General features: G+C 38.3%; 2 protein-coding genes across 3 annotated transcripts in view; one reads left to right on the forward strand and one right to left on the reverse strand.

The window, feature by feature from the left end:
- Nucleotides 1–4271: 4271 nt before the first annotated feature.
- Nucleotides 4272–5163, forward strand: LOC128861291 (chorion protein S16). The gene is made up of 2 exons (XM_054099324.1): nucleotides 4272–4735; nucleotides 5000–5163. Exons 1-2 carry the CDS (start codon nucleotides 4372–4374, stop codon nucleotides 5068–5070), a joined length of 435 nt encoding a protein of 144 aa, XP_053955299.1. The 5' UTR covers nucleotides 4272–4371; the 3' UTR covers nucleotides 5071–5163.
- Nucleotides 5164–10210: 5047 nt separating this feature from the next.
- LOC128862089 (paramyosin, long form) overlaps nucleotides 10211–14557 on the reverse strand; it is a 32623-nt gene continuing 28276 nt past the window's right edge. For both annotated transcript variants that reach the window (XM_054100511.1, XM_054100512.1), the window contains 4 exons: nucleotides 11862–12381; nucleotides 11700–11795; nucleotides 11361–11642; nucleotides 10211–10782 (listed from right to left, as the gene is read on the reverse strand). In XM_054100511.1, the coding sequence (XP_053956486.1) occupies nucleotides 10588–10782; nucleotides 11361–11642; nucleotides 11700–11795; nucleotides 11862–12381 (1093 nt within the window). In that variant the 3' untranslated portion in view covers nucleotides 10211–10587. The remainder of the gene's footprint in view (nucleotides 10783–11360; nucleotides 11643–11699; nucleotides 11796–11861; nucleotides 12382–14557) is intronic.

A 14557-nucleotide genomic window follows, 5' to 3' on the forward strand; every position in this document is an offset into this window, starting at 1 on the left:
TCGCAGCGTGGCTCTATAGGCGGCATCCTTTCTTTCTGTCTCCATGACGTTCCTAGTCTCTGTTATATTCGATGCACTATCTGGGATGATAAATGGACGAAAATGCTTACAAAGTCACCCAGATAAATAATTTCAGTTTGACGACGCAATCATTTTCGTATACGAATACACACGTAAACAATTATGAAAAATTGCTTTGATATGCAGAACTAAAAGTGCGAATTGTTTACGAAAAATTAAATACGTGGGTAGCCAGGCACTTCTTGTTGTCTCGCGCACTCCCCGAACTTAAATTCGACAAAAAATAAAGTCTTAAAAAGATTCAAAGAAATTCCGTAGTGATATTAATACCACCTTTGCTTACCCTTTCAACAAATTTTTGTAAGGTTAGGTCAATCTGAAAGTTATCAGAGTGTGAATTCAATGTTTTGACATTATCCAGATTTGTTAGTCTATTGAAATAAGGTTTACGTAGGAACTGCTTTCAAGTTCTATATAATACGTAGTATTAACCCTTTCCGGAAATTTGTATAAAATATTCTGCATTTATTGTATTTTACAATTCCGTAACTTTGGCAGCTTCTTCTTCATTTTTCGTTTTGATTGGCGCGATAAACGCTTATGTGATTTTGGCCGAGTTTAACAAAGCGTGCCAGTGGTTGCATTCTACTGCTAACTGGCGCCAGTGGAACACACCATTTCCTCTTCCTCTGCTACCACCAGCTAATACCTTCTTGGCAGCTTCTAGTTAATAATAAAAACGTTATTTTCAAAAAACTACAGATATTATAAGAGAATGTTTAGGTTTTTTGCAGTTCTTGTATAAAATCGCTGCTTTTTTAGATGCAACTGCAGGTTAAGGGTTACAGTTAGAATTTTCGAAAAATCGATTTTGTTTTTATTTTATTTTCTTAACGTACATATATTTACGAATGTACACAGAAAATTTAATGTTCCGGTGAATATTTTCGAAGTTACATGCAAATTTGAAAAGGCATTTCAGAGAATTTTTACCCTATGTTAAGTGCTTTTCAAAATTTAAACGCGTTTTTCTCAAAACCATGTTTTCGAAGTAGGTGGTCACGATTTCTCAAAAACGGCTGAACCGATCGTCTTGAAATTTTAACACAAACTTCTCAGATATATTCTCCAGGTATTAATCGAAGAAGTAAGAGTTCTGATAATTTTTCAATATCAGCAAAGAAAAATTCAGCTCGATAAAAGATGAGATCTGATTGAACTCATAAAGCGCGTGAGCAATTGGCGCGTTTCGGGCTCAAATTGTTTTGTTATGACTTCCATAAAAGGGTAGGAATTTCGAAGCTCTCTTCTTGGAACATTTAAATATATTTTTTTTCTCAAGGGTGGCGCAGTCAAAACCTCCATTTATAATGGTGCATAAAAAATTACGAAGAGAAAAGATATTCTACTTTCTAGAGGAAAAAAATGTAAATCAATTTTAATGTGTATGGGTTCGAGGACTCCGAGCTATTCCCCCGAATGAAACAGAGCATCTCATAAAAGAGATTTCGAAATTATACAATTAATATGATTACTGAAAGTAAATTTCGTAATAAAAATGATATGAAGATCTTTTATTTCATTAACAGTCTGCAGGACATGGCTAGCAATACTATCGGAGCTTTCAAAAAAAAAATGCTTGAACGCACTTTTTCATATTTAAGCAAAGATGAGATCTAGCATACTCCGAATAAAAGCTCAGTCAATCTCAGCTTGATGATTCAACATATCATCTGCAGAATTTACTAAAGAGTAAATTCTCAAGACATCAGCGTAAAATACAAACTGAGCATATGAACTAATGCCATTAACGAATCCTGCTCTGCCGGACATTCCACGGAAGTGTTTAGATGACACGCCTTCAACGACTTCAGTAATTGCAAAAAAAATGAGTGAAGGGCTAGGCAAGAGAGAATTTATCGGACTCTTGAGCGAAATCTATGTAGATGCAGTCGACTTGATACCCAGAAAAAAATGCTGAGATACAGTATTCACTAAAAACTGCAAGGTTTGAAACTGTAGAACGCCCGGGATAAGGCCACGTTGGTTAGAGTAAATTAAACTTTCAACGGAGAAATAAATCTAATTCTAAACAATGCATTTGAATAATTTGGAAACATTATAGAGAGTTTCGTTATAGGTCTGTTATTGCATACATCACTCTTGCTTCCACATTTGTAAATAGGAGTTACCTTAGCAACTTTCCATGCATCGATAAGCTCACCACTGCGAAGTGACATATTGAATAGAATTTCTAGAGGTTCAACTAGCGCATGACAGCCTTTTACCATCAATGTCTGCCTTAGAGGAATGTTTTAGCTTAAATACCTGTATAGCAAACAGATATCGTCAACTGAAATGGACATTGAGCCAAAATGAAGCATGGAGTTAATATAAAATGAAAAGTCAAAATGAGGAACGTCATCATTACACACAAAGTTGGATCTGAAGATGTCTACGAATAGATTAGCAGCAGCACTGGAAGTGCTTGCAAATTCGCTCTTGAAAAGGACCGATGAGAGAATTAATAAACACATTTTTTACTTTTTTACGATTTTATGATATTCCAAAACGTCTTATTCTCATTAGAATGCCCAGCTTTTGGTCTGCCAGCCCTTTTTCTACCCTCAACAGACTAGCGACTCATTCGGACGAATACAACACGAGTATATTGTAAAAATTTAAGGAGGTAGTACATTGAAGGAAACGAAAAGCGAACGAACTGGCAACGGTATTCACACCACTGGGTGCAATCAAGAATGCGATTTCCTTAAAATATCTACAAATCGCGGAACGCAGATGGAGGGACAACAAGCAAAGTTAACAAAACATTATGGCTCACCTACAACCACAAACAAATGTTAATACTGACAAATAAGAAACAAAGGGATGTCTGCTGACTGACGGCGGTGTTAATTGCCTTTTGGCCTAATAGAGAAAAAGTACACACTGTCACAGTTGTAAACAACCGGATAAAAGCAAATGATTTCTCATTCCTCTGTGAATGCTCTGCCTTATGGAAGGAGATACTGTCAACCCTTGGCAAATCACTGTTCGAGGGCCTCGAACAACTGTCAGGCTTAGGCGTCAACAACATAATAAGGCTCTTAAACCCCACAGACTGGTTGTAGTCATGCTGTAAAATGACCTTTAAACAAGTTGGTAGTGAGGGTGTGGCAAAGAAATGGTGCGGAAGCGCTAGTGGGATTCCTGGATGAATCACAACTTTAACCAACCAACCAACCAAGGAGGCTGTACTTTCACTGTACATACATATTTCAATTTTTAAGTTCGTTTTGTATATTTACCGCTGACGCTTCTTCGGCACTGTAAAAGTGCTTACTAGTCTGGTTGTGTACTTTGTCTGTCCTAAGGCTTCTCAATGACAGCTGAAAAAAGTGAAGTGGTAGAGGAAGCTAAATTACAGGTACAAGCTTTTACAGGCACAAAACTTAACCGTTCCGTTAATCTAATCCTTGATCAATGCCTGGGCCTAGTGGTATCCACTTCCTGCTCTGTTTCATAAAGGTCTGATACGATGTCCAGCACTCAGGTCATGGTAATACCATATCGCACAGCTCATGGCGCACTTTGTTGACTATTTGTTGACTGCTGTCTGGCTGGTAGCAATATGCGAACCGTTTCGATTTACAGTAAATAAGTGGTAGCAAGTTCCGAACAAAATATTAGCTAAGTCTGGCAGTTGCACAGATCTCGCAATAAAATTGATGTGTTGCACTTAGCGCTTTTGACTATCGGCAACTTTTTCAGTGGCGAAATACATACACGTGCTTATGTACATTCAATATATATGTTTTCGAGAGCAAAATCGCCAATTTGCACTGAAAATTTAATAAAAAATTGAGGAGTACCGATTTATCATATATTTGAATGTTGCTTTTATTTGAATGTATAACTGGTTATTAGGTGCTAATGCATCTACAACCATTTCAGACGCCTTAAAAACCAAAACGCCAGCAACAAACAAGAAAAAAGTTTTCCGAGTAATCAAACTCACGACGACGTTGTTCGTTGCAGTTGGCAATTATCGCCGCACAGCCACCACGGACTGTGACCGTTGGCCACGAAAACACTGCGCAACACCACTGCACATCGACCAGCCATTATGCTGGCTTTTAATCTATGGGGTATTTTAGCTGGCCAAGCTGTGGCTGTGAATTCTGGATTTAGTCACGTAAGGTGGCACACATTTCAGTTCATTTCCAAGTACTCGCTATAAAAGCAAAACTATGCCAATGACGCCACATTAGTTTACCATTTGCTGCGTCAAAACAACGCATTAGAATATTTGTTAAGAATTAAGAAAAACCAAAAAAAATTAGAATAAAAATGTTTCGCTTCACAGTTTGTATTGTGGTTATGGTTGCTTGTTTGTCCGCGTGGGTTTCTGCATATGGTTCTGCTCGGCCTCCAAGTGGCTATGACTCATCCTCAGGTGGTCAGGGTTCGCAAGCTGCCCAGGTTGCCCAGGCTGTGCCATTGCCCGCGAACGTTGAAGCTCAAGCAGCAGCGTTGACGAATGCCGCTGGAGCCAAGGCGACCGCTGCCAAAATCAACGCTCTCAAATGGGATTTGCTCAACTTGTACGGCTATGAAACTGGCTACCCACAGTTAGTTACAAAGTACGGACCATTGACCTCATTGTTCGCTGCTGCGCTACCCCCACGCAGTTTTGTAGGAAAGATCGATGGCGGTGAGTGACTACAGCAATCAGAAGGCATTTCATTCATTTATTAGTGAATGTGAAAGTTACTGGAGAAGGGTTGAAATTCATCATCCGCATCCTAAACTCGTTAACGCTATTAGCTAACGGGAATTGCTTAATTGATTATGTGCACGATCTGCCTTTTCTAATTTAGTTCATCTTCATGACGCCATTATTCAATTTTACTACATTATTTCGCATTTGAAACTCGAAGATTTTGGTAATTGTAAATATTCTTTCGTTTCTCTACAGCCTTCGTGAGAGATTATTACGGTAATATCAAGCACATCGGCGAAAGCACGATCGGTGTTGTGGCTATCTGAACGGCAACGCCCGTAACCACGGTTATAAAATTAGCAACGAAACCTTAATTCTGGAAGGAACGTGAAAATAAAACTATATTTTTTAAGATGAAATATTCAACGTGTTTTTATTTGAAGTTTTATTAGGTAATTGTTTTGTTTAGATAATTTAGGAGGGGGACGAATCGACTGCTTTATTTGGCACATTTTGATAAATGAAGCGAAATATTTTATGCGCTGGAGAAAATATGGAGATCTAAAGTGGTGAAGGCACACAGATTAGGACTAAGAGCCACCCACACATGCAGATCAAAAAGCTCGATTTTCCTATAAAGTGCAAACTTGATAATTAGAGAAGAGCGTATTGTGAATTCAAAGACATATTTTTGATGATAACTTTTTATATGCAAGCGGCTGCCGTAGTCGAATGGGTTGTGCGTGACTACTATTCGGGAATGCGTGGACTTGAATCTCCGTGCATGAAACACCAAAATGGTAGAAAACGTGTTCTAATAGCGAGCGCCCCCGGCAGGCAGTGGTACACCTCGGAGTGTATTTCTGAGTGCATCAAAAAACTCCTCATAAAAAATATCTGCAGCTCAACGCACTACGTGGTTGGACGACGAGTAGCGAATGAGATCGATGGATGAACTCTACGAGCTCTATAATAACGCGTTGTTATTCAACGCTTAAAAGCTACTACGTTATTTTAGCTACGTCGAACGTGTGGAGGAAGCTGCTTCAGAGGACTTTCTATAAGTTATGCATGGATGGAGAAATAAAAAAAGGGTGCTTGTGAACACAATGGAAGTTTTAAGTTGTAAAATATTTGTCTGCAAGCTCCACGACGACATGTGCATTATGAAAGGTTTACTAACTATTACGTTAGCTGCGTTATATCGGGTGTATGGACGAAGACATTCCTGTGAAGAGGCCTGTGAATGAGGTCATACGAAGAACTAGACTGACAGAGTTCCTGAGTGCTTACGGCTGCTTCAAAGATTGTCTTTAAATTGAACTTTGATTCACAGTAGTAATTTCGGTTAAACAGCCTATAAGAAGAAGGAAAAGTATTGACACGTTTTGCAACGATCTACTTTCTTTGAATTTCCACACCAAACGGCTGCTTGTTGACACAGAAGGCCGGTTATTTTAACTCAAAAAAAATTACGGAATGCGCGAAATGCGTTACCATTTTCATAAAATGATCGAATCACTTTTATGTGTTGTTCAACTAAGTATCGCTCCATGAGAACGTTTGCAAAAGCGTAGTACAGATTTTCTGAAAAAAAACCAAAAAAATTAAAATGCCCCAAATAGTCGTTGGTAAACCAACCTTTCGAAAATGTATCCTCACTGAGATGCTAGACTTTATTGGAAATTTGGAAAGTTATAGAGCTGAGGAAGCTGAAGCTTTTTCTACGGCAATGGCTTTTATAACTAGCAACGATTTTAAACGATTTCACATATTTCTAGATTAAAAATTACTTAGTTTAAATGTGAATGAAATCAAAGGTATTCTCTGTTAATTCGGGTGAATGATCACTATGGTTATATCATTGCAAAAGCGAGCTCAATAGTTAGTTTTATCAAGAGCAAAAGCGGCTGCCGTACCCGAATGGGTTCATGTCTGACTACCATTCGGAAGTGCTCAGGTTTGAATCTCCGTGCATACAACATAAAATGATAGAATTCGTGTTTTTTAAAGCGGCCGCTCCTCGACAGACAATGGCAAACCTCTCATGTGCCATCGAAAAGCTCTTCATAAAAAACCATTTGCCGTTCGGAGTTGGTTTATGAGTGCAGGACCGTCCATTTGTGGGACAACAACAAGACTCACGCCACAAATAGGAGGAAGAGCTCGGTCAAATACCTAACAGAAGTGTAGGCGCCAATTATTATTTTTTTTTTAAGAGCAGACAATGGCAAATCTTCGGGTGTATTCCTGCCATGACAAAGCTCCTCATAAACAACCGTTTGTCGTTCGGAGTGGACTTAAGAGTGTAGGTTCGTCCATTTGTGGGACAACATCAAGATGCACACCACAAATTTGAAGAGGAGCTGAGGCTCTATACTTAAAAAGCAATGGTATATCGGAGTGAAACACGTTGACGATTTTCCCGGGCGAGGTACACAAATAAAGAAAATTACCACTTCAAAGAAAGCCGAACTTATCATTGCAGCTGAAGCAGTTTCGAGGAAAAGTGGTGTTAAGGTATTCAAAGACACGATTCCTGGACGTTTATGTGCAGAAGACCTCAAATTCTGGGGCACATTGAAAAAACCTGCTGCTCTCATAACCTCACCTTGGAAAAATACTTAGGTTTTGGTGGATTTGGTCGTTTATTTATTTTTATCGTCAATATGAATGTAGTTTTGGTGAATAAAATTTACGAAAAAGCATTACCACCGTCAGTTAGAAATATGTTTCTAAGAACTAGGCAACCATGGATTTTATGGATTCTACATACAAAAAGACAACGATTCGGTAGATGAGTAGAGTGAAAACACCAAATGGGTTTGAAATGTTAGATTGGCGCTAACAGTTGCTGAATGCAAACACTGTAGAAAATTTTTGGGCAATAGTTAAGCAAAAATTTAAAGGAAAAAAAAAATGGACGGTTTTTTTTGTTTTTTGGCGGTTAGGTTGGGTTAAAAATTCCTTCACGCCAATAGTAACCGTCGCTACTACGTAAGTGGTGATTCCATTAAAAATATTCCTCTTCTTCTCTTGGATTTTTCCCTCCACCTCGGGACTGCTTCCGCATTGCTTCGAGGTAGCGAAACCTGTTTTGAGAAACCTATGCTCAATGCTCTTCAGCATAAGTTTCCATTTCACGCTTCTTTTTTCGGATAATATGCTCCACGAAGCGACTTCGTTCCATTTTTCTTCGTCTGCCATCATTTTCTCGGTTATTTCTTCAGGTGCAAATACACTAATAGCTCGTTGTTCTCTCTATGTTCCACCTCTCGCATTTAAAGAAGGTGTGCTCCGCATCATCATACTCAGTATCTCCATATATGCAGTTGGGAAGGCTTACTTCCCCATTCGCCACAAATACTTGCGAAAAGACCCATGTCTGACTGGAAAACAAATATGGAACAGTTATGAATGTAGTTATGAATTCAGAGCTTGGCTTGCGCAGATATTAAGACAAATACGACTCGAAACGAAGCAGCTAATGATGGTAACTATGCATTTTATGTCTTGAATATATTGGCTATTATAAATATGAAAAGCTCATACAATGCAGTTTGTTAGAATCGAATTGGTCAAATAGTTTCTAAAGCTGCAATTACTGGTGCCGTAGCCATAGTTGTAACCATAACAATGGCCGCACATTACGGCGGTTGTCGGTTAATTATGCCGTAACCATAAACAGATGATCCTGGAGTAGAATTAATGACAATATTTGCATTTTATCATAAAAACACGGATCAATTCTCACGATATATACATATACATATATATTATATATATATAATTGGCGCTTTTGGGTGTTTGGCCGAGCTCCTCCTCCTATTTGTAGTGTGCGTCTTGATATTGTTCCACAAATGGAGGGATCTACAGTTTTAAGGCGACTCCGAAAGGCAACTGGTTTTTTATGAGGAGCTTTTTCATGGCAGAAATACAATCGGAGGCTTGCCATTGCCTGCCGAGGGGCGACCGCTATTAGAAAAAGGTTTCTCTTCGTTTTTGATGTTTCACCGAGATTCGAACCTACGTTCTCTCTCTGAATTCCGAATGGTAGTCACGCACAAGCCTATTCGAGAACTGAGAGAATTAGTTTTTCGTCGTTTATTTCTAATACTCAAATTTGTGTAGAAAATATCAAAACAAATGTAAAGTATTTCACAGCTGCTTACGATTACGGAGAATAACCAAAATTTAATAGATACATGCGGCTACGGTTATGGTTACGGCGTCATGGTGCGGCAGCTATAATCGTTTACTAGGCATCACTGTAAGGCTTGATCAGACCAGCTGATTGCTATGGTTAAGATTATGGCAAATGTATGGCACCACTAATTGCAGTTTAAATTATGTCGGCCACGCTTTTCGGTACACGCTGTAATGGGTTTGGTAACTAGTTTAGAGCTTGACATTATGCATAGCAATTCTTGCAGACTAAAGCAAGGGAAAACTGACCCTTGTATGGGTTTTCAGAATGCAGAGCTCGGTTGCTATTAGATAAAGCGAAAATATCTGCAAAGCTTCTAAGTACTCGATGAGCATGAAATCGCAGTGGCAAATTTAAAAATTGTCTTAGTTTATTAATTTAATTTATGTATTTATTTTTTCATTTGATTTAATTATATAATTAATGGTTCATAGATGTAATAAGTTTGTAATGTACTGTATTACTAAAGCATTTCAATATAAATACAATATCATTCATTATTAGTAAGTAAATAATATAAAATCATGAAAACGTGGCGTTTCTGGTCGCTCTACGCTAATTATGAAATTATCCAATGAACTTAACTTTTTATCGATAATGAAACTGATTTATTATCAAACGAAATTCTTCATTAGTGCCTTTACGTGCTGGTTTTCGGTGTTCTTGTGCATCTGTGTATGTGTGCGTGTATGTATGTATGCAAGGGAAGCTCCTATGCAAATTCATGGGTACATCAATAACGAGATGAAAGCACCTACATATAGGGTGATTACGGAGGGTTTCGCAAACCTCAAGCTATAAGCGGATGAAGTACTGTGGAGCTCGTCAGCTAATCTACAAGTTTAGTTCCTGCTACATAAACATATACATAGACATATGTGTATGTTTGTATCTACATAAAATCCGTAAACAGTAATTCAACGAAATTTTCGACTAGAATTGTTTTTTTTTGTGTTTTTGGTTTCTTAAACATCGTTCGTGTTTTATTTTTCAATCCATTTTACAATATTTGTATGTATGTATCTCGTTCTGAGAAAATAAACGCAATATTCGTTAGTTGGATTTAGTTTTCGGGTTGTGTTTCATAAAAATCTCGTTTACCTATAAATATCGTAAGATCGTCGAAGCAACAACTAATAAGTAGTTTTTTATGTAGAATTGTAGAAAAAAACTCTCGCATTTTGCGGCTTTGTTTTGTTTGTTGTGCGCTCTCTCTCGTATTAATGGGATAGCTTATATTTATTTTAGAAAAATCTCAATTATATACTATATATTTTTAATTATTTTTTTTGTTTTTAATTTTTAATTTTCTTTTAACAAAAAAGTTGACTGGTAACAAAAATTAATTGTAAATTAAATAGGACATAGTATAGTTTATATTGTTTATTTGTTGTTCATTTGTTTAATTTGAAAATACATGAACTGCTGCGATGTGAACGCTTCTGGAACTTTTTCAATTAGAAAGTTGCTCACTCGCTGCTTGAAAACCGAAGTAGTTGTCGATGTTGTCTCTGTTGTTGTTGTTGGTGTTGTTTTAATAACTTTCTTTGCGGCTGTTGTTGTGTTGTTCTCCGTTTCTTCATAAACTTTAAATTATAATAAAAATGTTCAGTTGTTTTTAATTGCTTTAAATAATTTATTCGGTGATCGTTCTTGTTGTCTCCTGAATGTAGACCTGGGAGCCGGGAACAGTGGAGGTGGTGACGAATGTGCGATGCTTGGCGCGGATTATGTTCAAGTTGGATTCGGCGCATTCGGCACGATCTTCGGCAGCTTCAAGTTCACGCTGGAAACGGCGGACGCGGGTCACGGACTGTTGGGACATACCCTCCTGAGGTGACGAGACAAATAAAAAAATTAGGTACGACTTAATAACGATCTCCAAGAAGTCTTATGCAGAAATGAAGTTTTGGAAATGGAAATTATTTAACCCCATTATTAGAAAAATTGAAAAACAGAAAAGCAGAAACAGCGATAGGAAAGAGTGTTCTACTAAAATAGTGCAGGCCTGCGGTCATTAGGAGTTCTTGCCAATGATTTTAGCTGGCATAATCAAACATTTTATCAAACACTCTAATAAGAATTGCAGATATATGCAAGTACATATGTCTATCGATCAATAATTTAACGGAGTTATGGCGCAATGCAAAAGTTTTTGAAAACCATCTTCCGAATACTCTTAATATTCTTACTATTTCCTCTAGAACAGTTTCCTATTCAACTTGAAAGCCTGTCGCGCCTCCAAAGTAACTACAGTGCATAATAAAGCAAGTTCAGACAAATGCAAGCATAAACGTTTATTTTATTAAGCTTTTCTTTCATAACTCCCCAGCTTTTCATAATTCCATTTCAACAATCCCCTATTTCGCATATTCTTTATTTAATTTCAACTGTATAGGAGCATGTTACCTGTTCGGCCAATTGACGTTTGAACAAGTTAACCTTGGCGGTAGACTTGTCCAAAGCTTCCTGCAACAAGATAATGTTCTTCTGGTCCTCCTCGCATTGTACCATGACTTCCTTGACGGTGCGTTCCTTCTTTCTCAAGATCTTGATGGTCTCGGCGTGTCTCCTCTTCTCTTCCTCCAACTCCAGTTCCAAGTCGCGTACGCGTGCCTCCAACTTGCTGATGATGCGCTTGCTGCCAGCGACAGCGTTCAGCTCAACCTCTTCCAGACGAATGGCCAAGTTCTGGGCAGGATGGCAAAGATTTTAGTGCTGTCGAGTGTGAATTTACATTTGACTTACCTTGACTTCGACTTCCAGAGACTTCTTGATGGTTTCCAATTTGACGACGCGCTCTTGTTCCTCATGCACCAATTCAATGGAGTGCTTCAATTCAACCTAAAATGCAGATGTGTGCGTGTGTGTGTTGTATTCGAATGGAAAATAGTATTTGTGTTGCCTTACCTGAACCTTCTGGTAACGTTCGTCACTGATTCTCAATTCTTTGGTGACTTCCTCGTAATCTGCGGCAACAACCGACAATTCTTGCTCCAACTTCGACTTCAACGACACCAAGTTGACGTTGACGATGCTCAGTTCATTGATGCGGGTCTGCGCCTCCTCGTACTGCAATTCAACAGTGCGCTTAGCACGTAAAGCGCTGTCCAAATTCGAGCGGACTTCTTCCAGTTCACCGTTAAGTGCAGTCAAGCGGCGCTGAACCACATTGTACGAATCTAAAGTAACCTGCAACTGGCGTTGAACATCCTCGTAGTGGGCTTGCAATTCGGTCAATTGCAATGACTGCTTCTTGATAACCTTCTGCAAGTCAATGTTGGTCTTGTTGGCCACATCCAAGGACATTTCCAGTTCGGTGATTTGCACCTGCAACTTCTTCTTGATGCGTTGGACTTCGGTCTTCAAGCGAGTCTCGGCTTCAATGACGCGAGCATTCAATTGCTCGATTTCGATGGCAGTTTGTTTGCTACAGGTGCGAGATAGAGCGAGATAGAGAGGGAGAGGGAATGAAGGAAGAAATAGAATAAATGGAATGTAAGTAAAAATGTTGCGGCAGGTCAGATTATCAAAAATAAATCAATTATTTAATGCAAATAGGGATTTGCAGATTTCTTGTGCAAAATTAAATTACCCCATTTCTTTTATTTATTTTGTGTAGTATAAGAAAATTGGGGTCCGCTCTATTGATTAGTGCTATATTGATTTTTCGAGACCACCTGCGCGCTTTATATGTGAGTGTAGCGATTTTCGGCGGCATTTGCGAAACAGCTAGATATTTGGTAACAGACTATAATTTCAAGAGATTTGAAAAGAATTTGGCTACTTCCCTTGTATACTCGCACAAAACCCTGCGCACTACTCAAAGCAATGGGTGAATGGGAACAGTTTCTCAAAGACAGAGGTGTGGCACCCACAGCTTTCTAAAGGCGTAATCATATTTTAGGGCAGTAGCCAGTAGATGCATACAAAATGCATTGTAAACTCATAAAAATAGGATTTCCCAGATTTGTGTAGAGGGATGGGCCGTTGTCTGCCGATAGGAAATTTTATACCATGCCAGAGCAATTGAAATGGAGTCCTCAAGCAATGTGCCATTCACATTTCATACGTAACTGCAGCAGCCCTAAGATTTCGTGATATTTTTTTACTAGTAAGAGGTAGTGGTCTTTATCGCCAATACACATCGAATTAAAGGTGCCGCGTCCAAGGTTCACATTCTAACTCATTTGCGAACAGAAAGGTTTCCCATGCAGACTCGAACTTGTCACAATTATTCGAATTCCACACGTTGATAGGCTTATACGTGAATGCCAATGCAAGCGATTGCTCGAATGCATCATCCGTCTAAAATTAGCTACGTTGATGTGCTAATGCGATTGCTGTTGTTACGAATGTTCGTAAAAAAATAAAAAATTATGTAATTCTGCTGTAATGTTTCTTTATTTAGGGTTTGATGTTGAATTGATATTATCGGGTGGCTGTGACTCAGCGTGCAGGAATGAGTGATGTCGGCAGATTTGGCAACGTTACACAGGTGATTGCGCCATGGTATGTAAATATTTGGGTCGCCATTGGTGTCCGCCCATGATGACTAGTTTGTTTGCTGAATTGGGATTTTTTGTGGGGTATTATTGATTGCTCGCATTACAGTAACAATACTGTGCGCCTTAAATGGACAGTGGCATAAAGTGAATGCAATGCAAGAGTCCTTTGAGTCATTTGATTAATAAATTAAAATTAGACTTTTTCATTTCAAACATCAGCTAGTTGTGGGATGAATAAATTGTCTTTCACACAGAAGTTTTGGCATCAGTCTGATTATTTTTAACGAAATTATGCATGCGATGCTTATCTGGGATTTTTTTTATCATCGAGTAGAAGGAAATGCTGTTTAACAGGCCATCCATAGTACCATGACATTTAGCATATTTTAAAGAAAAATCCGCTTTGAAAAATTCTAAATGTATTACAAATTTTTCTAGGCAGAGCTGACAAAAGTCTAACCCAAACACGAATTTTTGATTTTCGTCTAAGTGCACCCTCTCTAAGGGAAACCATTTCAACCTAACAAAAGTGTATTCGAATTGAAAGCATATATTGCTTCTTAACTGCTACCAAGCTTTTTTTCATTTTTGTTTTTATTTGCTTCCATAAATTGTTACAACTATCGTGAGACAATAGAAGTCTCAACTCGGATTTGTACGTAAACTTGACATTTCAGAGTTGAATTGAGTTAAGCCTCAAATCAATTTTTCAAAGCTGCAGTGCAATAAAATCAAGTAGCAAAAGGAATTTAAACGAAATATGTGGCTCTGATGTAAACTCTAAGCAGTTCGCTCGAGTTAAAAAATAACGCGTGAGTGCGCAGCAATGAAGAGTCTGTGCGCCGTCATTTCAAAAAACAAAAGATTACCAGATGCCATAAAGCCTTCTGAATTTGTGTGCAAACATGCATATGCACATTCATATATACATGCAAGTGTAGCGCAGAGCAAGCATTCCGTTCCGCAATTTTTCATTTTATGATGGTGATTTTTTTTAATTTTATTTAATCCGCGCGAGCATTTTGTTTGGCAGCAGACTTCATTATTTCGTTTAGTGAGCGATTAGTGGAAGTTCCCTTTGCCATTTATATAGAAATG

The sequence above is a fragment of the Anastrepha ludens genome, chromosome 4 (genome assembly GCF_028408465.1).
Source record: "Anastrepha ludens isolate Willacy chromosome 4, idAnaLude1.1, whole genome shotgun sequence".
In the NCBI taxonomy this organism is placed as follows: Eukaryota; Metazoa; Arthropoda; class Insecta; order Diptera; family Tephritidae; genus Anastrepha; species Anastrepha ludens.